This window comes from Bombina bombina, chromosome 3, assembly GCF_027579735.1.
Source record: "Bombina bombina isolate aBomBom1 chromosome 3, aBomBom1.pri, whole genome shotgun sequence".
NCBI lineage: Eukaryota > Metazoa > Chordata > Amphibia > Anura > Bombinatoridae > Bombina > Bombina bombina.
The window spans coordinates 220,692,447-220,717,930 of NC_069501.1; the positions used below are offsets into that span (position 1 = coordinate 220,692,447).

At 38.3% G+C, this 25,484-nt stretch overlaps 1 protein-coding gene across 4 annotated transcripts in view; it reads left to right on the forward strand.

Moving 5' to 3' along the window:
* Positions 1 to 25,484, forward strand: part of GIT1 (GIT ArfGAP 1) — a 556,552-nt gene that overhangs the window by 453,409 nt on the left and 77,659 nt on the right. For 3 of the 4 annotated variants that reach the window (XM_053706153.1, XM_053706156.1, XM_053706157.1), the window contains exons 13-14: positions 1,046 to 1,170; positions 20,717 to 20,887. In XM_053706153.1, coding sequence (XP_053562128.1) covers positions 1,046 to 1,170; positions 20,717 to 20,887 — 296 coding nt within the window. The remainder of the gene's footprint in view (positions 1 to 1,045; positions 1,171 to 20,716; positions 20,888 to 25,484) is intronic. The other variant, XM_053706154.1, reaches the window with a different exon arrangement.

Here is a 25,484-nt window from a genome sequence, read left to right on the forward strand (position 1 = left end):
GTGGCCAGGTTCTTATTTCCCACAAGTAATGAAGACATGGACTCTGGGAATAAAATGATCAGGTAAGCATAATTTGTTATTACCCATTCCTTACTTTTGCATAACCAACACAGTTATATTAATTTACTTTTTACCTCTGTGATAACCTTGTTTCTAAGCCTTTGCAGACTGCCCCCTTATTTTAGTTATTTTGGCAGACATGCATTTTAGCCAATCCAGTGCTGATTCCTTTATAACTCCACGTGTATGAGCACAATATTATCTATATGGCACACATGAACTAACACCCTCTGGCTGTGAAAACTGTCAAAATTCCCTTAGATAAGAAGTGGCCTTCAAGGGCTTAGAAATTAGCATATGAGCCTACCAAGGTTTAGCTTTCAACAAAAAATACCAAGAAAACAAAGAAAATGTTATTATAGAAGTAAATTGGAAAGTTGTTTAAAATTGCATGCCCTATCTGAATCATAAGTTTAATTTTGACTAGACTGTCCCTTTCATATAAACTAGACATTTAAAGGGATAGTAAAGTCGAAATAAAACTTTAATGATTCAGATAGGGCATGTCATTTTAAACAACTTTTTCATTTAGTTTTATCATCAAATTTGCTTTGTTCTCTTGGTATTCTTAGTTGAAAGTTAAACCTAGGTCGGCTCATATGCTAATTTATAAGCCCTTGAAGTCCGCCTCTAATCTGAATGCATTTGACAGTTTTTCACAGCTGGAGGGCGTTAGTTCATGTGTCATATAAATAACGTGGAGTTGTTTAAGAGTCAGCACTAATTGCCTGAAATGCAAGTCTATCGAAAGATCTGAGATAAGGAGGCAGTCTGCAGAAGTTTAGATACAAGGTAATTAGAGAGGTAACATTTATATTTCTATAACAGAGTGTTGGTTATGCAAAACTTGGGAATGGTAAATAAGGGGATTATCTGACTTTTTAAACAATTACATTTTTGTGTTTACTGTCCCTTTAATAAGTACAAATTTAGAGAAATGGGCATATCTGTTTATCAAGTAAAACACATTCTACTTGTGCTCTAGATAATCTTGATTACTCTGCACGGAATGCAAATGATTGTGATGACCAGCATGATTATGATAGTGTAGCATCTGATGAAGATACAGATCAGGAGCTCCTCAGAAACTCCCGGAACAACAGAGCCAGGGTAAGGACGGTACCAAAGTGTTACTTTATCACTGAGTGCAATATGACTATCAAGCACCTCCTAAACAAATTACACTTTTTGATTTAAAAAAGATTTGGGACTAAAAACAAGAGTTTGTATCGCCAAAATGTTCTGGTCCGTGCATAAACAACTTAGTATTTCACTCTGATAAAGAATATATTGCTCATTGGATTGTCTAGAAAAATAATTCCAAAAATACTTGTGATGGTCAAAACAGATTTTCTTTTTTATGGTGACTACTGCACTTTAAATGGTTCAGTAAATGGGATAGGCATAAAAGAGAGGAAATAAAATATAATTTCTGTGTGAAGTAAGTATTATTTGTGTGTGTGTTTTGGGCGTGTGTGTTTTGTGCGTCTGTGCAAACAGTGTATCTGTATTTTTCACATTCATCTTGATGGCACATTAAGCAGAAGATGTTTGTTTTATTTGGGATAATACAGCTCCTCTTATATTCTTTCAGATTTACACTTCAGATTGCGCTTTTATCTGTATGTATTTAGTTTCCCTATGGGAAAAAGGGGCAACCAGACGTGCCTGGTATTTCGGCGCTGTACTGACCGTAATGGATGGGATCAGACTGATATACTACAGGAAAGTTCTACTCTGTGAAAAGCATTACTGGGCTAAAAAGAAGCTGCACCCAGGTGGTAAATCGCCATAGAACAGGCTAACAATGGTATTGAGCTGGTTGTTCGTTCCTGTGAGTGCGCTTTTCTCTGTATTGATTTACACTTATGTTGGGAATATATGTCATGTGCATATCTCTGAGCTAATTAAGGAAGAGTGGAAAACTCAAGGAAATGTTATCAGTCAAAAGATTAGTCCTCTGTACCTCATCTAAAACTTTAGATCTGACAAAGTTTACCTCTGTGTCGCAGACAAAATTAAGCATTCTTGCAAGGTATGATTGAATCCTATACACAATATTTTGACATTCTAACTGTGCTCTTCGGGCTCTCAACAAGTTTGTTAATCACTTCAAATCAACATTCTGAGAGCTGTGGATTCTGGCCAATATCCGTCTTGCACTGACCCAAAACATACTTACCTGCAAATCCCTTTTCATCCAACCACTATAAGTTTATCTGCTTTGTATTCTGCTACAAACATTTTCATTTTCCCTTCAGCCTAGTGATAGCTCCATGGTTGTTCATCAACCCCCCCTCCACTACCACCACCAACTTCTAGCCACATTGTTGTAACCAGTGGTCTTCTTAGCATCCTGTTAAGTCCACATCCTTATCACAGCCCCCTGATCCCTCTTTACTATGTTTACCTTCTTGGGTGTTATCCTATACTCATCTCTTATAATAATGTTACTCATTCCTGCCCATAAGCAGTCTACAACACTTGTATCAAGAACGTGGGGTCTCAGCATTCCTTTACCCAAGGGTTGTTGGGCACATGGCAGCTGCAGAAATCTTTGTTACCCCACTTTTACATGCATCACCCTACTGCTTCATTTTCTCTATATTTGTCACTTTCACAGGTGGTTGCTCTTTTACCCAGAGTAAGTGACTCCCTTAGTTGGTGGCGTTCTAATACATGACTTGTAGCAGGCCTTTTAAATGTGAAACCACAATTGTGTAATTTCTCACTATGGGCTGATGGTCAAATATTTTTTTAACATTTACCTTGTATATCAAAGTAAGCATTTCCCAAGTTTAAATTTGTTGATGCAACTTCTTAAATAATCTCTGCAAACTAGAGAGCTTTTGAAAATCAGGCCCTAAGTCGCTAGATTTTAACGACGAGGAGCAGTCTGTGGTAACCACATTGTGCAAGACCTTTGCTCTTCTGGGAAGGTACCTCCTTTTATGGTCTGTATGATCTTTCTCTGTCCCATTGACCTTTCACTTCTAGTGCACTTGAACAAATCTACCACAGTAGCTTATGTTAATTTATCAAGGAGTCATTTGGAACCTCTAGACTTTCTTGTTGTCATGATAAACATAAGTGGCTTTGGGCTATATACTTGTGCAGTATTCTCTTTACAATTTAGAAGAAGTAAAAATAAAATGTAAGTTACTGATCAACAAGATATGCATCAGGGTTTTTATATGTTTTGGTTGGGTTTTTTATTTTGGATTCTGTAGTTTATTTTTTTTTGTAACTTAGATCTTTTTTTTATTTTTTTGTTACTTAGTGGGGTGTGCAGGGGGAGTGTAGGTTAGCTGTGATGTATGCAGTTGATGGGAGGTAGCGAGGTGGAGCAGGAGGGGGGAATTTTGGTTAGGCATGACGTAGATGAAGGCATCGACACAAGAATGATAAATTCAAAGAAGTAAAGTGCAGGTTGTGAGGAGAGTAGCGGCCATGTATGTGTCGACAGCTATCAGCTGTCGAGACTATATCACCTGAGCTAAAATTAGGTTCCCACGGCAATATTTGAAGTGTACCTACACAAACTATTTTGAGTTTTAGTGAGCACACTGTCTGCGCTGTGTAGACCCACTTCAAATAGGCCCCCCGTTGCAGAAAAATGCTGAAGAGTGGCGATGTGGGTGGTGACATCACGCTCCCTTTGACTTCTATGGGAGAAACATCGCCGCTCAATGGCATTGCTCGGACACGTCCCTTTTCTTTGAATATCTCGACAGACCGTCGGACTGTGAGGCCGACAAGGCCAGCGAAGCAGTTTCCCGATGGTCTGTCAATACTTTGAATATCAGGGCCTTAGAGTTTACTTTAACAGAATATCCATTGCCTCTCTCTGTAGGAGAACCACTAGGCTCTGCTTGGGTCCACTGCTATTTTCTATCTATAGATCATTTTTTTGAAAAATGTATATGCTCTTTGGGTTCCAATATCACTTATATGCTGTTGATACACAAATCTATCTTTCCTCTCCTGATATCTCTCTCTTTATTTAACCAGATTACCAACAGTCTCTCTGCAATTTCCTACCTCCAACTCAATATGTCTAAAACTGAACTGCTTTTTTCTTCGCCCTCTCCTAAACACAGAACCCCTGACATTTCTCTTGCGGGAAACTATATTCTCAACACCTCATCCCAAGCCCACTGTATTGGTGTTACACTTGAGTCTGAACTCACATTCACTCCACACCAAATCCTGCCATTCACATCTACTCAACATTTCCAGAATTCGCTTTTTCCTTATTCAAGAAATACTTATTCAATCCCTCATTATGTCAGGTATTGACTACTGCAACCGACTCCTAAATGGCCTTAACAAACACCACCTCTCCCACCTCCAATCTATCATGAATGCTTCAGCCAGACTCATCCACCTGAGTTACTGATCTACATCAGGTGCCCCCTCTCTACCAGTCCCTATACTGGCTCCCCATACACTCTAGAATAATAAGAACCCTAACCTATAAAGCACTCAACAACCCCTCTCCCTGCTATATTTCTTTCATGTAATTAGCAAGAGTCCATGAGCTAGAGACGTATGGGGATATACATTCCTACCAGGAGGGGCAAAGTTTCCCAAACCTCAAAATGCCTATAAATACACCCCTCACCACACCCACAATTCAGTTTTACAAACTTTGCCTCCCATGGAGGTGGTGAAGTAAGTTTGTGCTTGATTCTACGTTCATATGCGCTTCGCAGCAGGCTGAAGCCCGGCTTTCCTCTCAGAGTGCAGTGAATGTCAGAGGGATGTGAAGAGAGTATTGCCTATTTGAATTCAATGGTCTTCCTCTAGGGGATCTATTTCATAGGTTCTCTGTTATCGGTCGTAGAGATTTCTTCTCCTACCTCCCTTTTCAGATCGACGATATACTCTTTTATACCATTACCTCTACTGATTCTCGTTTCAGTACTGGTTTGGCTATCTACTATATGTAGATGAGTGTCTTAGGGTAAGTAAGTCTTATTTTTATTTATGACACTCAAAGCTATGGTTGGGCACTTTATATGTAAAGTTCTAAATATATGTGTTTAAACTTATATTTGCCATTATTCAGGATAATCAGTATTCCTTCATTCAGACTGTCAGTTTCATTTTTTTGGGAAAATGCATATATTCATTTTTTCTTACCTTCATTTTCAATTGACTTTTTTTCAAAAATTGCAGGCTGTTAGGCTCGCGGGTGCAGAAAATGCTTCTATTTATTGCGTCATTTTTGGTGCGAGACTTTTTTGGCACAAAAATTTCGTCATTTCCGGCGTCATAGTTGGCGCTGGAAGTTTTTTCGCAATGCGTCATTTTTTACGTTTGTGTATTGCGGACGTTTTTTTGTGTGGGCGTCATACTTGGCGCCAGTTTTTTCACACTATTTCAGTCTCACTTTTCAGTTGCTTCTGGTTTTCTAGAGGCTTGTTTCATTTTGCATTTTTTCCCATTCCTGAAACTGCCATTTAAGGAATTTGATATTTTTGCTTTATATGTTGTTTTTTCTTTTACATATTGCAAGATGTCTCTACCTGACCCTGGATCAGAATCTACTTCTGGAAAAGCGCTGCCTGATGTCGGTTCTACCAAAGCTAAGTTCATTTGTTGTAAACTTTTGGTAACTGTTCCACCGGCTGTTGTTTGTGATAAATGTCATAATAAGCTATCAAACGCAGATAGCATTTCCATTAGTAATAATCCATTACCTGTTGTTGTTCCTTCAACATCTAATGTTCAGGATGTTCCTGTTAATGTTATAGAATTTGTTTCTAAATCTATTCGGAAGGCTCTGTCTGTTATTCCTCCTTCTAGTAAACGTAAGAGGTCTTTTAAAACTTCATATATTTCAGATGAATTTTTAAATGACCGCCATCATTTTGACTTATCTATTTCTGATGAGGATCTATCTGGTTCAGAAGATTCTACCTCAGATATTTACACTGATAAATCTTCATATTTGTTTAAAATGGAGTTTATTCGTTCCTTACTTAAAGAAGTGTTGATTGCATTAGATATGGAGGAATCTAGTCCTCTTGATATTAAAGCTACTAAGCGTTTAAATTCAGTTTTTAAACCTCCCGTAGTTATTCCAGAAGTTTTTCCAGTTCCTGATGCTATTTCAGAAGTAATTTCTAGGGAATGGAATAGTCTGGGTACTTCATTTACTCCTTCTCCAAGGTTTAAGAAATTGTACCCTTTACCATCTGATAGATTAGAGTTTTTAGAGAAAATCCCCGAGGTTGATGGGGCTATTTCTACTCTTGCTTAACGTACTACTATTCCTACGGCAGATAGTACTTCGTTTTCCTTTAGATAGGAAGATTGAATCCTTTTTTAGGAAGGCATATTTATGTTCAGGTAATCTTCTTAGACCTGCTTTTTCTTTGGCTGATGTTGCTGCAGCTTCAACTTTCTGGTTGGAGGCTTTAGCGCAACAAGTGTCAGACCATAATGCTTATAGCATTGTTTAACTCTTTCAACATGCTAATAACTTTATTTGTGATGCCATTTTCGATATCATCAGAATTTATGTCAGGTATATGTCTTTAGCTATTTTAGCCGGAAGGCTTCAATCTTGGAATGCAGATATGACTTCTAAGTCAACGTTGCTGTCTCTTTCTTTCCAAGGTAATAATTATTTGGTTCTCAGTTAGATTCAATAATTTCAACTGTTACTGGGGGGAAGGGAGCCTTTTTTTGCCTCAGGACAAAAAATCTAAAGGTAAATATAGGGCTGCTAATCATTTTCGTTTCTTTTCGTCAGAATAAAGAACAAAAGCCTGACCCTTCCCCTAAAGGAGCAGTTTCCGTTTAGAAACCTTCTCCAGTCTGGAATAAATCCAAGCCTTTTTTAGAAAATTAAAACCAGCTCCCAAGTCCGCATGAAGGTGCGGCCCTCATTCCAGCACAGCTGGTAGGGGGCAGGTTACGTTTTTTCATAGATGTTTGGATCAATTTGATTCAAAGTCTTTGGATTCAGATCATTGTTTCACAAGGGTACAGAATAGGTTTCAAGGTAAGACCGCCTGTGAGAAGATTTTTTCTCTCACGCATTCCAGTAAACCCAGTTAAGGCTCAGGCATTTCTGAAATGTGTTTCAGACCTGGAGTCAGCTGGGGAATTGTGCCAGTTCCAGTTCTGGAACAGGGCCTGGGGTTTTTATTCAAATCTGTTCATTGTATCAAAGAAGAGATTGTTTTCAGTCCAGTTCTGGATCTAAAAATATCTAAAAAAAAAAAAAAAAAAAGGACTATTCTGCCTTTTGTTCAGCAAGGGCATTATATGTCTACAATAGACTTACAGGATGCATATCTTCATATTCCAATTCATCCGGACCACTATCAGTTCCTGAGATTCTCTTTTTTAGACAAGCATTACCAATTTGTTGCTCTTCCTTTTGGCCTAGCAACAGCTCCAAGGATCTTTTCAAAGGTTCTCGTGCCCTTCTCTCTGTAATCAGGGAGCAGGGTATTGCGGTATTTCCTTATTTGGACGATATTTTGGTACTTGCTCAGTCTTTACATTCAGAATTTCACACAAATCAACTTGTGTTGTTTCTTCAGACGTGGTTGGAGGATCGATATACCAAAGAGTTTCTTGATTCCCCAGACAAGGGTAACCTTTTTGGGATTCCAAATAGATTCAGTGTCCATGGCTTTATCTCTAAAAGAAAAGAGACGTCTGAAAAAGGTTTCAGCTTGTCAAAACCTTCATTCTAAATTATTCCCTTCGGTAGCTTTGTGTATGGAAATTTTAGGTCTCATGACTGCAGCATCGGACGCAATCCCCTTTGCTCGTTTTCACATGAGACCTCTACAGCTTTGTATGCTGAACCAATGGTGCAGGGATTATACAAATATATCACAATTAATATCCTTAAATCCCAATGTTCGATCTTCTCTGACTTGGTGGTTGGATCACCATTGTTTAGTTCAAGGGGCCTCCTTTGTTTGTCCAACCTGGACTGTGATCTCAACAGATGCGAGTCTTTCAGGTTGGGGAGCTGTATGGGGATCTCTGACAGCGCTGGGGGTTTGGGAATCTCAGGAGGCGAGATTACCAATCAACATTTTGGAACTCCGTGCGATTTTCAGAGCTCTTCAGTTCTGGCCTCTTCTGAAGAGAGAATCGTTTATTTGTTTTCAGACAGACAATGTCACAACCGTGGCATATGTCAATCATCAAGAGGGGACTCACAGTCCTCAGGCTATGAGAGATGTATCCCGGATACTTGCATGGGCGGAATCCAGCTCCCATCTAAATTTCTGCGGTTCACATCCCAGGTATAGATAATTGGGAAGCGGATTATCTCAGTCGCCAGACGTTACATCCAGGCGAATGGTCTCTTCCCAGAGGTTTTTCTTCAGATTGTTCAAATCTGGAGACTTCCAGAAATAGATCTGATGGCTTCTCATCTAAACAAGAAACTTCCCAGGTATCTGTCCAGATCCAGGGATCCTCAGGCGGAAGCGGTGGACGCGTTGTCACTTCCTTGGAATTTTCAACCTGCTTATATCTTTCCGCCTCTAGTTCTTCTTCCAAAAGTGATTTCCAAATCCTAATGGAGCGTTCATTTGTATTGCTGGTAGCTCCAGCATGGCCACACAGGTTTTGGTATGTGGATCTCGTTTGGGTGGCAAGTTGCCAACCTTGGACACTTCCGTTAAGGTCTGACCTTCTGGGGGGTAGTTATCAAGCCGTCTACTTTTCTGGCTTCGCCGACCCAATACGTCCGCCTAAGCTCGCCTACCTTCGCCGCCGCGGACCTGAAAAAATACGCCTAAGTTATCAAATAAAGCTGTCAAAAAGCCGCGGGGCGATGAGCAGTGGACTGTGACAGTTATCACTCATCCGATCTCGCGGCCCTTCGGCTTTTTCCCAGCTTTATTGCTAGCCTGTCACTAAGCACTCACACTAAACTGCACTGTTCTACCCCCTATACCGGCGCCCCCGGAGCCCCCCGCAACTAAATAAAGTTACTAACCCCTAAACCGCCGCTCCTAGACCCTGCCGCAACTCTTATAAATGTATTAACCCCTAAACCGCCGCTCCTAGACCCTGCCGCAAGTCTTATAAATGTATTAACCCCTAAACCGCCGCTCCCGGACACCGCTGCCACCTACATTATACCTAGTAACCCCTATCCTGCCCCCCCTATACCGTCGCCCTCTATTATAAAATTATTAACCCCTATCCTGCTGATCCCGCACCTCTCCGCAACTAAATAAATAGTTTAACCCCTAAACCGCCGCTCCATGAACCCGCCGCAACCTATATTAAACCTATTAACCCCTATCCTGCCCCCCCTACACCGTCGCCACCTATAATACATTTATTAACCCCTATCCTGCCCCCCACTACGCCACCGCCACTGTAATAAAATGATTAACCCCTAAACCTAAGCCTAACCCTAACGCCCCCCTAACTTAAATATTAATTAAATAAATCTAAATAAATTAACTCTTATTAACTAAATGAATCCTATTTAAAACTAAATACTTACCTTTAAAATAAACCCTAATATAGCTACAATATAAATAATAATTATATTCTAGCTATCTTAGGATTTATATTTATTTTACAGGTAACTTTCAATTTATTTTAACCATGTACAATAACTATTAAATAGTTATTAACTATTTAATAGCTTACCTAGCTAAAATAAAGAGAAATGCACCTGTGAAATAAATCCTAACCTAAGTTACAATTACACCTAACACTACACTATACTTTAATAAATTATTCCTATTTAAAAATAAATACTTACCTGTAAAATAAACCCTAAGATAGCTACAATGTAATTAATAATTATATTATAGCTATCTTAGGATTTATATTTATTTTACAGGTAACTTTGTATTTATTTTAGCTAGTTAGAATAGTTATTAAATAGTTATTAACTATTTAATAACTACCTAGCTAAAAGAAATACAAAATTACCTGTAAAATAAATCCTAACTTAAGTTACAATTAAACCTAATACTACACTATCATTAAATTAACTAAATAAACTACCTACAAATAACTACAATTAAATACAATTACATAAACTAACTAAAGTACAAAAAATAAAAAAAGCTAAGTTACAAAAAATAAAAAATTAAGTTACAAACATGTTAAAAATATGACAACAATTTTAAGCTACTTACACCTAATCTAAGCCCCCTAATAAAATAACAAACCCCCCCAAAATAAAAAAAATCCCTACCCTATTCTAAATTAAATAAATTTCAAAGCTCTTTTACCTTACCAGCCCTTAAAAGGGCCATTTGTGGGGGCATGCCCCAAAAAGTTCAGCTCTTTTGCCTGTAAAAGAAAAATACAACCCCCCCAACATTAAAACCCACCACCCACATACCCCTAATCTAACCCAAACCCCCCTTACAAAAACCTAACACTAATCCCCTGAAGATCATCCTACCTTGAGTCGTCTTCACTCAGCCGAGCCACCGATGGAACTGAAGAGGACATCCGGAGCGGAAGAAGTTAATCCTCCAAGCGGCGCTGAAGAAATCTTCCATCCGATGAAGTCATCATCCAGGCGGCGCTGAAGAAGTCTTCGATCCGGCCGATGTCATCTTCAAAGAGGCGCTGAAGAGGTCTTCTATCCGGGCGAAGTCATCTTCCAAGCCGGGTCTTGAATCTTCCTTCCGCCGACGCGGAACCACCTTCTTCACCGACGGACTACGACGAATGACGGCTCCTTTAAGGGACGTCATCCAAGATGGCGTCCCCTCAATTCCGATTGGCTGATAGGATTCTATCAGCCAATCAGATTGAGCTCGCATTCTATTGGCTGTTCCGATCAGCCAATAGAATGCGAGCTCAATCTGATTGGCTGATTGGATCAGCCAATCGGATTGAACTTGAATCTGATTGGCTGATTCCATCAGCCAATCAGATTTTTCCTACCTTAATTCCGATTGGCTGATAGAATCCTATCAGCCAATCGGAATTGAGGGGACGCCATCTTGGATGACGTCCCTTAAAGGAGCCGTCATTCGTCGTAGTCCGTCGGTGAAGAAGGTGGTTCCGCGTCGGCGGAAGGAAGATTCAAGACCCGGCTTGGAAGATGACTTCGCCCGGATAGAAGACCTCTTCAGCGCCTCTTTGATACAAGAATTTTTGTCCACAGCACTATAATATCAATTATTTTTATTAAACATACAGATATAAAATGCGACGTTTCGAGTGTTGCCACTCTTACTCATGCTAATACATTGTATCATTTGAAACAAATTTAAAGCCCTCAGTTTCGCGCCAACCACTACATTCAGTGGCTCTGCTGCCATCTACTGACCAACAAAAATATAACAGTTAAAAACATTACTTTGTTATATAAACTAAGTATTAGTATCTGTTTGCACTTAATTACTTTATGCATTCTAAATTTATGCAGTCCTGTTTATAATCAATTATGCATACTTTGAACAATAGCCATACAATAATATGAACAAATTTAGACAGAATAAACTTTTGACAGAATAAATTTTACAATACATTTATAATATGTTTCATACAAGATAATTAATTATTGATATTTCATTACAGAAAAATTGACCAATCATAGTCTCTATTGAGACCATTAGGTTCCATACATCCTAGTTCATATATCCAGTACATTTCTTTTTCCTTCAATATTTTTTCCCGATTACTACCATTTCTCTGGGGACCCACACTGTCTATGACTTGCCATCGTAATTGGCTTATCTGGTGTCCACATTTCAAGAAATGAAAGGACACTGGGGCTTCAAGATTTTTGCACCGAATATTTGAACGGTGCTGACATATTCTGTCCCTAACCATACGAGTAGTTTCCCCTATGTAGATTAGGGAACAATTACATTTTATGAGGTAGATAACATACTTTGACTCACATGTATGGTGTTCTCTTATCTCGTATTTTTTCCCTGTTCTTGGATGGAAAAAATATCTGCCTTTGATTACAGAATGGCAGCTCATACAGCCTAGACAAGGAAATGTTCCTTTATTTTTATTTCCTAGGAGTGTTTGTCTTGCTTGTTTCTTGGGCCCTACATCTGTATTAGTGAGTTGGTCTCTTAGGTTTTTTACTCTCCTATAGGCCATTAACGGGGGTTTTTTGAAAAGCTCAATTCCCTTATTGCACTCTTTTAATATGTGCCAATGCTTTGTTACGATACGTTTAATTTCTTCACTATTAGGGTTAAATTGAGTGACCAATATCAACTTATCTTCTTTATCCCTTTCTCTTAAGTTTTTCCTTTTGTTTATCATATTGTTGGTATGCTTTTCAATTAGTGTATTAGGATACCCTCTGTCTAGGAATTTTTTCTGCATTTCCTTCATTCTTGTTTGTTTAATTTCTGGCTTAGTCACAATCCTGTCCACCCTGAGCAACTGACTCTTTGGGAGTGAATTTATTAACCCTCTTGGATGGAAACTATCATAGCTTAATAATGTATTTCTATCTGTATCTTTTTTATACAGATCAAATACTAACCTATTTCCCTCTTTGGTTACTCTAGTGTCTAAGAATGTTACTGATTCTTCACTCCATTCTATAGAAAATTCTAATCCTTTGACTGCTCCATTTATTTCATTAACGAACTCCATAAGGGACTCCACGCTGCCCCACCATATGCCAAACACATCGTCTATAAATCTCCACCAGGTGGCGCCATATAGACGGAATTTCTCATTTTCATACACTATTCTTTCTTCAATTTCACTCATAAATAGGTTGGCATATGATGGAGCAACGTTGGTCCCCATGGCTGTCCCTTTTACTTGAATGTACCAGTCATCTTGGAATAAAAAATGATTCCAATAGAGGATAAGCCTTAATAAATTCTCAATAAATTCTACTTGCAGATCTGAGCATTTCTTATTTACTTTACATACTTTTTTAATTATGCCAATTCCTGTTTCGTGCTTGATAGCCGTGTAGAGGCTCTTTACATCCATTGTATAAAGCAAAAATTTGTCTGATTCTAGACATAATTCTTTGGCTTTATTCATGAAGTCTCCTGTATCTTTTAAATACGATGATATCTGTTTCACCTCTGGCTGTAATATTTTATCCAGAAATGTTGAGATATTGGTTAAAGCAGAATTTACACTAGAGACTATGGGCCTCCCTGGTGGTGCAGTTAAATTCTTATGTACTTTGGGTACAGTATAGAACACTGGATTCTTTGGCTCTTTATTAAACAAATAATCCCTCAATTTCTTATCTATTAATTTGTTCTCAAAAGCCTTATTCAATGTTGATTCAATTTCTTTCTGAATTTTACTCACAGGGTTATAATTTAGTTTCTGATATGTCTCCTTATCTTTAAGTTGGTCCTCAATTTCATTTATATAATATGCTCTATCTAACACTATGGTGGCCCCGCCTTTATCCGCTTTTTTAATAGTCAGCTCTCTAGATTTACTTTTCAACTCCTTTATGGCCTTATGTTCACCTTTAGTTAGATTAAACCCTCCAGCTTTGTTCTTATATTGTTTCTTACATTTCAATTTCTCTATATCATTACAAACCAGCTTAATGAATGTATTAACACTGTGATTATTGGAAGATGGATTAAACATGCTTTTATTTTTTAAAGATAAATCTTTCAATTTCCACTCAATACCCACATCCTTATTTTCAGATTCTAAATATTTGTTCTCATGGAACCACGTTTTCAATTTGATATTCCTAAAGAACCTCTGTAAATCTTTATTCAATTCAAAGAAATTGGTATTAGCATAGGGGCAAAAGGAGAGTCCTTTTTCTAGCAAGCTTAACTCTTCGCTAGTCAGTTCTTTCCCAGATATGTTCAATACAGTGGACAGTTCAGATCTTACCCCTTTATGCAACTCAGTCCGATTATCTATTGATCTGTCATCTTTGTCTTCAGTTGTCAGTGTTGGGATTGTTTCCCTCTCCTGCTCGATCTCCTCGGGCCACCTCTGCCACGGCCTCTGCTTCTTGCGGTGTTTCTTCCCACCTCTATGCCGAGACTTTCGTTGCTTGAATCTAAAGGGGAGGAGTCGTCTGATTCACCTTGTGATGTTGTCATATCCCCTTCCGGTTGTGCTCCTTGTTCTCGATTCCTATTGGCTCTGCGTGCTCCGGCTCTTCTGTTGCCATAGTTGTTGTGGCTGTTACCATGGGAACCGTTTCTCCACTTGTAAACTCTCCCGGTAAGATAGTCCGCTTCATCCCTTTGAAACTTTTGTCTTTTCCTGTCTTTGATTGTTTTCTGTAATTCAGTTGTCTTATCTTCGATCTGTTTGATCAGTGTTTCAAAGTCTCCTGATGATAGACTTTTCAACAGTTCCTCACGGCTCTGTTTGATCTTTTCCTCTTGTATTGCTATTTCTTCAATTAGAGACTCCACTGTCAGAACCATCAGGTCGTAGGAGCATTTGTTTATTATGGATTCAAATTTGTCACAATACTCTTTCTTATCCCTTAGTAATGTGGGACAAATGCTCATCCTCAGACCCCTCGGTATCCTTTTCACCCTATAGTATTCTGATAAGGTGCTTACGTGCAGGCTCCATTTAGCGTTTTTGTATGTCATCTGTTCAAATGTTTTGCTTAAATTTTCAGCAGGTGCTGCATGCAAAAAGTCTCTCGGTCCTTTCGATAAAGCCGTAATTCTGGCCGCATCTACTTCTGTGTAGGCAAACATTTTCGTTCCATCTGTAGCTTTATTTTCCATTTTCAAAATAAACTCCTGTTGCACGTACTGGGCAGAATTATCCAATTCAATACAAGCAGTGTAGTACAGCAACAAACCGGAGAATAGTGCTCGTGAAGACAGGGGCTCTGCCAGGCTCCCCTAACATCTATGATACAAGAATTTTTGTCCACAGCACTATAATATCAATTATTTTTATTAAACATACAGATATAAAATGCGACGTTTCGAGTGTTGCCACTCTTACTCATGCTAATACATTGTATCATTTGAAACAAATTTAAAGCCCTCAGTTTCGCGCCAACCACTACATTCAGTGGCTCTGCTGCCATCTACTGACCAACAAAAATATAACAGTTAAAAACATTACAGCGCCTCTTTGAAGATGACATCGGCCGGATCGAAGACTTCTTCAGCGCCGCCTGGATGATGACTTCATCGGATGGAAGATTTCTTCAGCGCCGCTTGGAGGATTAACTTCTTCCGCTCCGGATGTCCTCTTCAGTTCCATCGGTGGTTTGGCTGAGTGAAGACGACTCAAGGTAGGATGATCTTCAGGGGATTAGTGTTAGGTTTTTGTAAGGGGGGTTTGGGTTAGATTAGGCGTATGTGGGTGGTGGGTTTTAATGTTGGGGGGGGGTTGTATTTTTCTTTTACAGGCAAAAGAGCTGAACTTTTTGGGGCATGCCCCCACAAATGGCCCTTTTAAGGGCTGGTAAGGTAAAAGAGCTTTGAAATTTATTTAATTTAGAATAGGGTAGGGATTTTTTTTATTTTGGGGGGGTTTGTTATTTTATTAGGGGGCTTAGATTAGGTGTAAGTAGCTTAAAATTGTTGTCATATTTTTAACATGTTTGTAACTTAATTTTTTATTTTTTGTAACTTAGCTTTTTTTATTTTTTGTACTTTAGTTAGTTTATGTAATTGTATTTAATTGTAGTTATTTGTAGGTAGTTTATTTAGTTAATTTAATGATAGTGTAGTATTAGGTTTAATTGTAACTTAGGTTAGGATTTATTTTACAGGTAATTTTGTATTTCTTTTAGCTAGGTAGTTATTAAATAGTTAATAACTATTTAATAACTATTCTAACTAGCTAAAATAAATACAAAGTTACCTGTAAAATAAATATAAATCCTAAGATAGCTATAATATAATTATTAATTATATTGTAGCTATCTTAGGGTTTATTTTACAGGTAAGTATTTATTTTTAAATAGGAATAATTTATTAAAGTATAGTGTAGTGTTAGGTGTAATTGTAACTTAGGTTAGGATTTATTTCACAGGTACATTTCTCTTTATTTTAGCTAGGTAAGCTATTAAATAGTTAATAACTATTTAATAGTTATTGTACATGGTTAAAATAAATTGTAAGTTACCTGTAAAATAAATATAAATCCTAAGATAGCTAGAATATAATTATTATTTATATTGTAGCTATATTAGGGTTTATTTTAAAGGTAAGTATTTAGTTTTAAATAGGATTCATTTAGTTAATAAGAGTTAATTTATTTAGATTTATTTAATTAATATTTAAGTTGGGGGGCGTTAGGGTTAGACTTAGGTTTAGGGGTTAATAATTTTATTACAGTGGCGGCGGCGTAGTGGGGGGCAGGATAGGGGTTAATAAATTTATTATAGGTGGCGACGGTGTAGGGGGGGCAGATTAGGGGTTAATAAATTTATTATAGGTGGCGACGGTGTAGGGGGGGCAGGATAGGGGTTAATACATTTAATATAGGTTGCGGCGGGTTCAGGGAGCGGCGGTTTAGGGGTTAATACATTTATTATAGTTGCGGTGGGCTCCGGGAGCGGCGGTTTAGGGGTTAATATGTATAGAGTAGCTTGCGGTGGGCTCCGGGAGCGGCGGTTTAGGGGGTAATAACTTTATGTAGTTGCGGCGGTGTAGTGGGGGTCAGATTAGCGGTGTTTAGACTCGGGGTACATGTTAGGGTGTTAGGTGTAGACAGCTCCCATAGGAATCAATGGGATGTCTGTCAGCAGCGAACTTGTACTTTCGCTATGGTCAGACTCCCATTGATTCCTATGGGATCCGCCGCCTCCAGGCTGGCGCTTTGAAAACCAGGTACGCTGGGCCGTAAAAGTGCCGAGCGTACCTGCTAGTTTTTTGATAACTAGCAAAAGTAGTGAGATTGTGCCGCACTTGTGTGCGGAACATCTGGAGTGACGTAAGAATCGATCTGTGTCGGACTGAGTCCGGCGGATCGAAGTTTACGTCACAAAATTCTACTTTTGCCGGTCTCGAGCCTTTGATAACTAAGGCGAATCAGCCTCGCCACAAATACGCTGCGGAATTCCAGCGTATTTGAGGTTGACGGCTTGATAACTAGGCCCCTCTGTCTCAAGGCCCATTTTTCCATCAGGATCTCAAATCATTTAATTTGGAAGTATGGAGATTGAACGCCTAATACTTAGTCATAGAGGTTTCTCTGACTCAGTGATTAATACTATGTTACAGGCTGGTTAATCTGTGTCTAGAAAGATCTATTACCGAGTCTGGAAAACTTACATTTCATGGTGTTCTTCTCATTAATTTTCTTGGCATTCTTTTAGAATTCCTAGAATTTTACAATTTTTTCAAGATGGTTTGGATAAGGGTTTGTCTGCAAGTTCTTTGGAAGGACAAATCTCTGCTCTCTCTGCTCTTTCTGTTCTTTTTCACAGAAAGATTGCTAATCATCCATATATTTATTGTTTTGTACAGGCTTTGGTTCGTATCAAGCCTGTCATTAAGTCAATCTCTACTTCTTGGAGTCTCAATTTGGTTCTGAAGACTTTGCAGGCTCCTCCGTTTGAGCCTATGCATTCTTTGGATATCAAATTACTTTCCTGGAAAGTTTTGTTCTTTTTGGCTATATCTTCTGCTAGAAGAGTTTGAGTTATCTGCTCTTTCTTGTGAATCTCTTTTTCTGATTTTTCATCAGGATAAGCGGTGTTGCGGACTTCATTTAATATTTTTCCTAAAGTTGTGAATTCTAACAACATTAGTAGAGAAATTGTTGTTCCTTCATTGTGTCCTGATCCTAAGAATTCTCTGGAGAGATCTTTACATTCTTTGGATGTAGTAAGAGCTTTGAAATATTATGTTGAAGCTACTAAAAAATTTCAGAAAGACTTCTAGTCTATTTGTTATCTTTTCTGGTTCTAGGAAAGGTCAGAAGGCTTCTGCCATTTCTTTGGCGTCTTGGTTAAAATCTTTGATTCAGCATGTTTATGTGGAGTCGGGTAAAACCCCGCCTCAAAGGATTACGGCTCATTCTACTAGGTCAGTTTCTACTTCCTGGGCTTTTAGGAATGAAGCTTCTGTTGATCAGATTTGCAAAGCAGCAACTTGGTGGTCTTTGCATACTTTTACTAAATTCTACCATTTTGATGTTTTCTCTTCTTCTGAAGCAGTTTTTGGTAGAAAAGTACTTCAGGCAGCAGTTTCAGTTTGATTCTTCTGCTTATGATTTCGTTTTTTTTCTTTATAAGATTAAAACTTTTTGTTTTGGGTTGTGGATTATTTTTTCAGCGGAATTGGCTGTCTTTATTTTATCCCTCCCTCTCTAGTGACTCTTGCGTGGAGTTCCACATTTTGTGTATCTGCTATCCCATACGTCACTAGCTCATGGACTCTTGCTAATTACATGAAAGAAAACATAATTTATGTAAGAACTTACCTGATAAATTCATTTATTTCATATTAGCAAGAGTCCATGAGGCCCACCCTTTTTTGTGGTGGTTATGATTTTTTTGTATAAAGCACAATTATTCCAATTCCTTATTTTTGATGCTTTCGCTCCTTTCTTATCACCCCACTTCTTGGCTATTCGTTAAACTGAATTGTGGGTGTGGTGGGGGGCGTATTTATAGGTTTGGGAAACTTTGCCCCTCCTGGTAGGAATGTATATCCCCATACGTCACTAGCCCATGGACTCTTGCTAATATGAAAGAAATGAATTTATCAGGTAAGTTCTTACATAAATTATGTTTCTCTTGCTCATCTCCAAATACTCCCTGACCTACTCCACTCCTATTATTTCTACTTCCCTCTGTCACCTCCAAGACTTCTCAAGTGCTGCTGTTGTCCTCTGGAACTCTCTACCCCACTCCATCAGACTGTCTCCAACCTTCTATAGTTTCTGGTGCTCTTTGAAAACCCACCTGTTTAGAGAAGCTTACCCCTCTCTCGTAGCCAGAATAAATATTTAACTGCATTTGACTCACTGCTACAAATACAATCCACATGAAAAACTACCACAAAACGTATGTCTCTGCACCCTTGACTTGTAGGCGGTAAGCTCTTTGGAACAGGGCTCTCCTGCTCCTCTACTAACATGCTTGGTTTAATCTGTTATGTATTTGCATCTTACCTAAAATCTTTACTATTCAATGCCTCTATCTTTGTACCCAGTGCTATGAAATTTTGTGGTGATAGATGATGAAACCTGCCTTTCTAAAAATTTTGAGGGACCTCACAGCGCTGGCAAGACTTCTTAGATAATCTCGCTAGTGCGGAAAGCTTTATATTTATAGCCCATAGTTATTTGCCAGTATTAGTCCCTTTAAATCCTGTGAGATTACTTTTAAATGCTCTTTTACAACTTTGCTTAAACAGTCTCTGCAATGGAGATAAGGTTTTTAAAAGATATATCTGCATATTATTTTGAGTGTTTAAGTGGTGTGCCAGTGGTGGTGTTCTGTCTGCACAGTCCTTGATGATTGTCCGCATGAATTCAGTATCTGTGCTGGGTATTTTGCAGTCTGTGTGTGTGTATGCAGTGTGTTTATGCACTTTGTATTTGATGTGGTTTTTGTGCTCCCACTGTTAAATGCATTTTGCTGATTGTTTTCTTGCCCATGTATTTATCTGGTTTATATGAATAAAATTGTATTTATTTTTTCTCTCCACATGCTCAGTGTGCATGTTTATATTTGCTGATATTATTTATTATTTGTATGTAATATGTTTTAGTTGTGTGTGTTTGTGTGTGTGAATGGGCCTTGAAGGTGCTAAATATGTGCATGTAATGTGTTGGCTGTATGTAGTTTGCAGTCAGTGTACTGGCTGTATTTTTTGGGTGTGTGCAGTCTCCTGGCCGGGTGTACAAAGCAATACAAGAGAGCACTCACAAGGTCCTGTCCACAGACCAAAGTCCATATGTGCAAAGGGTAGGCAGGTGCACCAAATCATTCTCAAATGCTTTAGTCTGTGGATATGCTGGCTGGGTGTGTTTGTGTGTGTGTATATATAATACAGACCTTGTGCCTGTATGCATATTGTCTTCAAGTGTTTAAATGCCACAAATTTCGTTTTTTTAGGAAGTCTCTAGAACAGAGTGCCACATAATTTTATATGAGGTCTGTATTTAGCTTGTGGTGATGTATTTATGAGCACACTATTCTGTGTGTGTGTTTATGCAACAGGTGTCCATGCAAGTTGCTGGTTATATCTATGTCTACATTGTACTGTATATATTCATGTGCAGTGCGCTAACTGTATGTTTTTGTTTGAATGTGTGTTTGCTATAATAGGAGATCAGCCTCTTGTACTATGAAATGATATTGACTTTGTGTTAACAATGTTATTCTGAATTGTTTTTATGCATAAACTGTTTGCTTACTACATAACCAATCACATTATGTCAATATATAATTAGAGTCAACAACAAACATTTTTTGTTTTGTTCTTAATTGATTAAATCTTTATAAATGTACAGAAATTATACCATGAATAAGATTTTATATTCCGTAAGCATTAATAAAAACATACTTGAAATACATGAAGACCCTTATATCTGTGCCAGCATTAAAGAATAACTTCTTACCTCTTACATGTCTACAACAAACACCTCTTGATTTGCTTAGCCTGGTGTCTGTAAGAATTAGCGTTTGTTATATTGAATGTATATTAGTCCTTAACTTGTTGTTCATGGAGTCACTGACATTTCCCCACTCTGTCTGCCCACTTACCCTCAGTATCTACCCTCCACACAGAGCATGGACTCCTCCGATTTGTCAGATGGTCCCATCACACTGCAAGAGTATCTGGAAGTCAAGAAGGCCCTTGCAACGTCTGATGCCAAAGTACAGCAGCTGATGAAAGTGAATAACAATCTTAGTGAGGAGCTACGCAGACTGCAGCGGGAGGTAAGGGCATAGATCATTACCTAGTGCTAGTGGTGGCACTGAGCAGCTGGGCACTGTGTGTGCACTAAAGCTTTAAAATCAAGTTGCTCTGAACCAAATTAGTGTTAGTAGATGTTTTTGTTGCTGCTCCATTGTAATGGCTTTTTCACATTTAAATGCCTATCATATAGAATGCACATATTTTGTCTCACTAAAGATTAGTAGCTTAATGCAGCCATTCATATTGTTCCTTTACCTTTATTTTGACATTTGAATTAGCTGCTTCTTCCTATTGTATCCCCACCTATACTGAAAATTTCAATACTTAAGTATTGGCTATAGAAAAGCTATATAAACACAGCCAACAGAATCAATTATACTTTCAGTAATGGGAAGGAGAGATAAACAATAACATATTAATTTTCAGTTGTTCTTTCTATATATTGGGCTTCCGTATACAGAGAGAGATAAGAAAGCATTTTTGTGTATAGAAAGTGAAAATATAAGGAGATCTGATTTCACTGTAAGCTCAGCCCATTTAGGGCTAGATTACAAGTGGAGCGCTATTTAGCGCTCGCTCTCTGCGCTAGAAGAAAGCTTTTTGTGCGCATCAGGTAGTGTGTGCATATTACAAGTTGAAAGTAAAAAGTTATCGCTCACGCAAAAAGCCAAACTTAAAAATTACAAGTCCTTTAACCTATTCCCCCCATAGAAGTCAGTGGAGCAAAAAAGTGGGGGAAAAACACCCTATTTGCATGCTAACCTGAACGGTAACATGACATGAAAATATTAATATTTCACATTACAATGTTCTTCACGTAGCAGTATATGTAATTTATTCATAAATAGATATGTATACATATATCAGATGGTATTTTGGTACAATATATATATATATATATATATATATATATATATAAAAATATATATAGGTATATATATATATATATATATATATATATATATATATATATATACACAGAGGTGTATAGGAATATCTTTATAAATACGTAGAACATATTTTGCTTTGTGCAGAACATTGGAATGTGATATATTCATAGTAAATACATAGTTAAAACCCTTATTAAATATGAATATTGCATAAATATGCTTTTACATGTTTTCATCTACTTGACTGCAAAGAGCTCAAATGCACTTATATATTTATGTGTATATATGTCTGGAAATAGATATATACACATAAAAATAGATAAATACAAATGTACGCACATATAAACATACATACATGTGTGTGTGTATATGTGTTATGTGAGTATGTATGTGTATATATATATATATATATATATATATACAGGGAGTGCAGAATTATTAGGCAAATGAGTATTTTGACCACATCATCCTCTTTATGCATGTTGTCTTACTCCAAGCTGTATAGGCTTGAAAGCCTACTACCAATTAAGCATATTAGGTGATGTGCATCTCTGTAATGAGAAGGGGTGTGGTCTAATGACATCAACACCCTATATCAGGTGTGCATAATTATTAGGCAACTTCCTTTCCTTTGGCAAAATGGGTCAAAAGAAGGACTTGACAGGCTCAGAAAAGTCAAAAATAGTGAGATATCTTGCAGAGGGATGCAGCACTCTTAAAATTGCAAAGCTTCTGAAGCGTGATCATCGAATAATCAAGCGTTTCATTCAAAATAGTCAACAGGGTCACAAGAAGCGTGTGGAAAAACTAAGGCGCAAAATAACTGCCCATGAACTGAGAAAAGTCAAGCGTGCAGCTGCCAAGATGCCACTTGCCACCAGTTTGGCCATATTTCAGAGCTGCAACATCACTGGAGTGCCCAAAAGCACAAGGTGTGTAATACTCAGAGACATGGCCAAGGTAAGAAAGGCTGAAAGACGACCACCACTGAACAAGACACACAAGCTGAAACGTCAAGACTGGGCCAAGAAATATCTCAAGACTGATTTTTTCTAAGGTTTTATGGACTGATGAAATGAGAGTGAGTCTTGATGGGCCAGATGGATGGGCCCGTGGCTGGATTGGTAAAGGGCAGAGAGCTCCAGTCCGACTCAGATGCCAGCAAGGTGGAGGTGGAGTACTGGTTTGGGCTGGTATCATCAAAGATGAGCTTGTGGGGCCTTTTCGGGTTGAGGATGGAGTCAAGCTCAACTCCCAGTCCTACTGCCAGTTTCTGGAAGACACCTTCTTCAAGCAGTGGTACAGGAAGAAGTCTGCATCCTTCAAGAAAAACATGATTTTCATGCAGGACAATGCTCCATCACACGCGTCCAAGTACGCGACAGCGTGGTTGGCAAGAAAGGGTATAAAAGAAGAAAATCTAATGACATGGCCTCCTTGTTCACCTGATCTGAACCCCATTGAGAACCTGTGGTCCATCATCAAATGTGAGATTTACAAGGAGGGAAAACAGTACACCTCTCTGAACAGTGTCTGGGAGGCTGTGGTTGCTGCTGCTGCACGCAATGTTGATAGTGAACAGATCAAAACACTGACAGAATCCATGGATGGCAGGCTTTTGAGTGTCCTTGCAAAGAAAGGTGGCTATATTGGTCACTGATTTGTTTTTGTTTTGTTTTTGAATGTCAGAAATGTATATTTGTGAATGTTGAGATGTTATATTGGTTTCACTGGTAAAAATAAATAATTGAAATGGGTATATATTTGTTTTTTGATAAGTTGCCTAATAATTATGCACAGTAATAGTCACCTGCACACACAGATATCCCCCTAAAATAGCTATAACTAAAAACAAACTAAAAACTACTTCCAAAACTATTCAGCTTTGATATTAATGAGTTTTTTGGGTTCATTGAGAACATGGTTGTTGTTCAATAATAAAATTAATCCTCAAAAATACAACTTGCCTAACAATTCTGCACTCCCTGTATACATGTATATGTATATATCTCTATGTTAGAGCCCTTTGCATGTCTTTTTTTTCCCCAACACATGAGACCTCATATCTTTGAGCCCTTATAACTTTTTCCTACTTAGCTGATGAGAGTACAAAGCTTCATAACATGGTATATATTCCAGCCTATCAGGAGGAGGTCAAGAACCCTCACAGAGCTTTAGTCCCTCCCACTTCATGTCACTCTCCCGTTTTGTTCTTGACCTCCAAGGAGAGAGGTTGAAGATTTCAGAGGTGCTCTACTATCAAGAGTTTATTATTTATTTGTTATAGGTGGCGAGAGTCCACAAGCTACGTATAGGATATACATTCCTACCAGGAGGAGGCAAAGTTTCCCAAACCTCAAAAAGTCTATAAACCCCCCCACCACCACCACCACCTTACACATACCTCAGTTTTAAATTTTGCCTCAATTGGAGGTGGCAAGGTTACCAATCAATATTTTAGAACTCCTTGCTCTCTTCAAGGCCCTTCAGGCCTTATCTCCATTTTCAGACTGACAATATTACAGTAGTAGCTTATGTCAATCATCAAGGGGGAGTTTGAAGTTCCCTAGCCATGATAGAGGAATCTTGAGTCTTTTCTTGGGCAGAAACAAATTCCTGCCTCATCTCTGCGATTCATATCCCAGGTGTAGACAACTGGGAGGCAGATTACCTCAGTCATCAACCCCTAGATCCAGGAGAGTGTTCTCGTCACCAAGATGTGTTCTATCTGATTGTACAACTATGAGGCCTACCAGAAATAGATCTGATGGCCTCACGTTTGAACAACAAAGTTCCCAGGTACCTTGCATGGTCCAGGGATCCTCAGGCATAGTTGTTGGATGCTCTAGCAGTTCCCTGGTCCTTCCAACCTGATTACTTACCCCCCCCCCCCCCCGGTCCTGCTTTCCAGAGTGATTTCAAAAATCAAAATGGCACAGTCATTTGTAATCCTATTAGCTTCAGCGGGGCCTCACAGGATTTGGTATGCAGAGCTGGTCCGACTGTCCAGTTGCCTGCCGTGGCTATTTTGTGGTCTAGTTTTTAAATTTTACCTAAGATTGTTAACTCTCACAAAATTAATAGGGAAATGATCGTTCTCTCCTTGTGTCCTAAGCCAAAAAATACTTCTAAAAAATACTTGCATTCTTTGGATGTTAGAGCATACAAATTTTATGTTGATGCTACTAAGGATTTCAGACAGACTTTTAGTCTATTTGTTCTGGTCCTAAGAAAGGCTAGAAGGCCTCTGCTATTTCTTTAACCTCTTGGTTGAAACTTTTGATTCACAAAGCTTATTTGGAGGCGGGTCATTTTCTATTTTTTTGCCTCGTCAGAAGCAGCTTTTGGTAGAAAGGTCCTTCAGGCAGTTGTCTAAGTTTGATAATTGTGCCTATAATTTAGAATTTTGTTATAAAAGACATTATTTTAGATTTAATTTCTCAGCGAAAAAAAGCTGTTTTTATTTTATCCCTCCCTTTTTTGTTACTCGTGGACTTCAACATCTTCAGTATTATATCCCATACGTAACAGCTCATCAACTCTCACCACCTATAATTTATGTAAGAACTTACCTGATAAATTAATTTCTTTCATGGTGGCGAGAGTTCAAGAGGCCCCACCCATTTGGGGTTAATTTTTTTGTTTAAAGCACATCTTTTTTCCTGCTCCGGATTATTGGCTTTTACTCCTTTTAAACACCTCACCACTTGGCTATTCGTAAAACTGA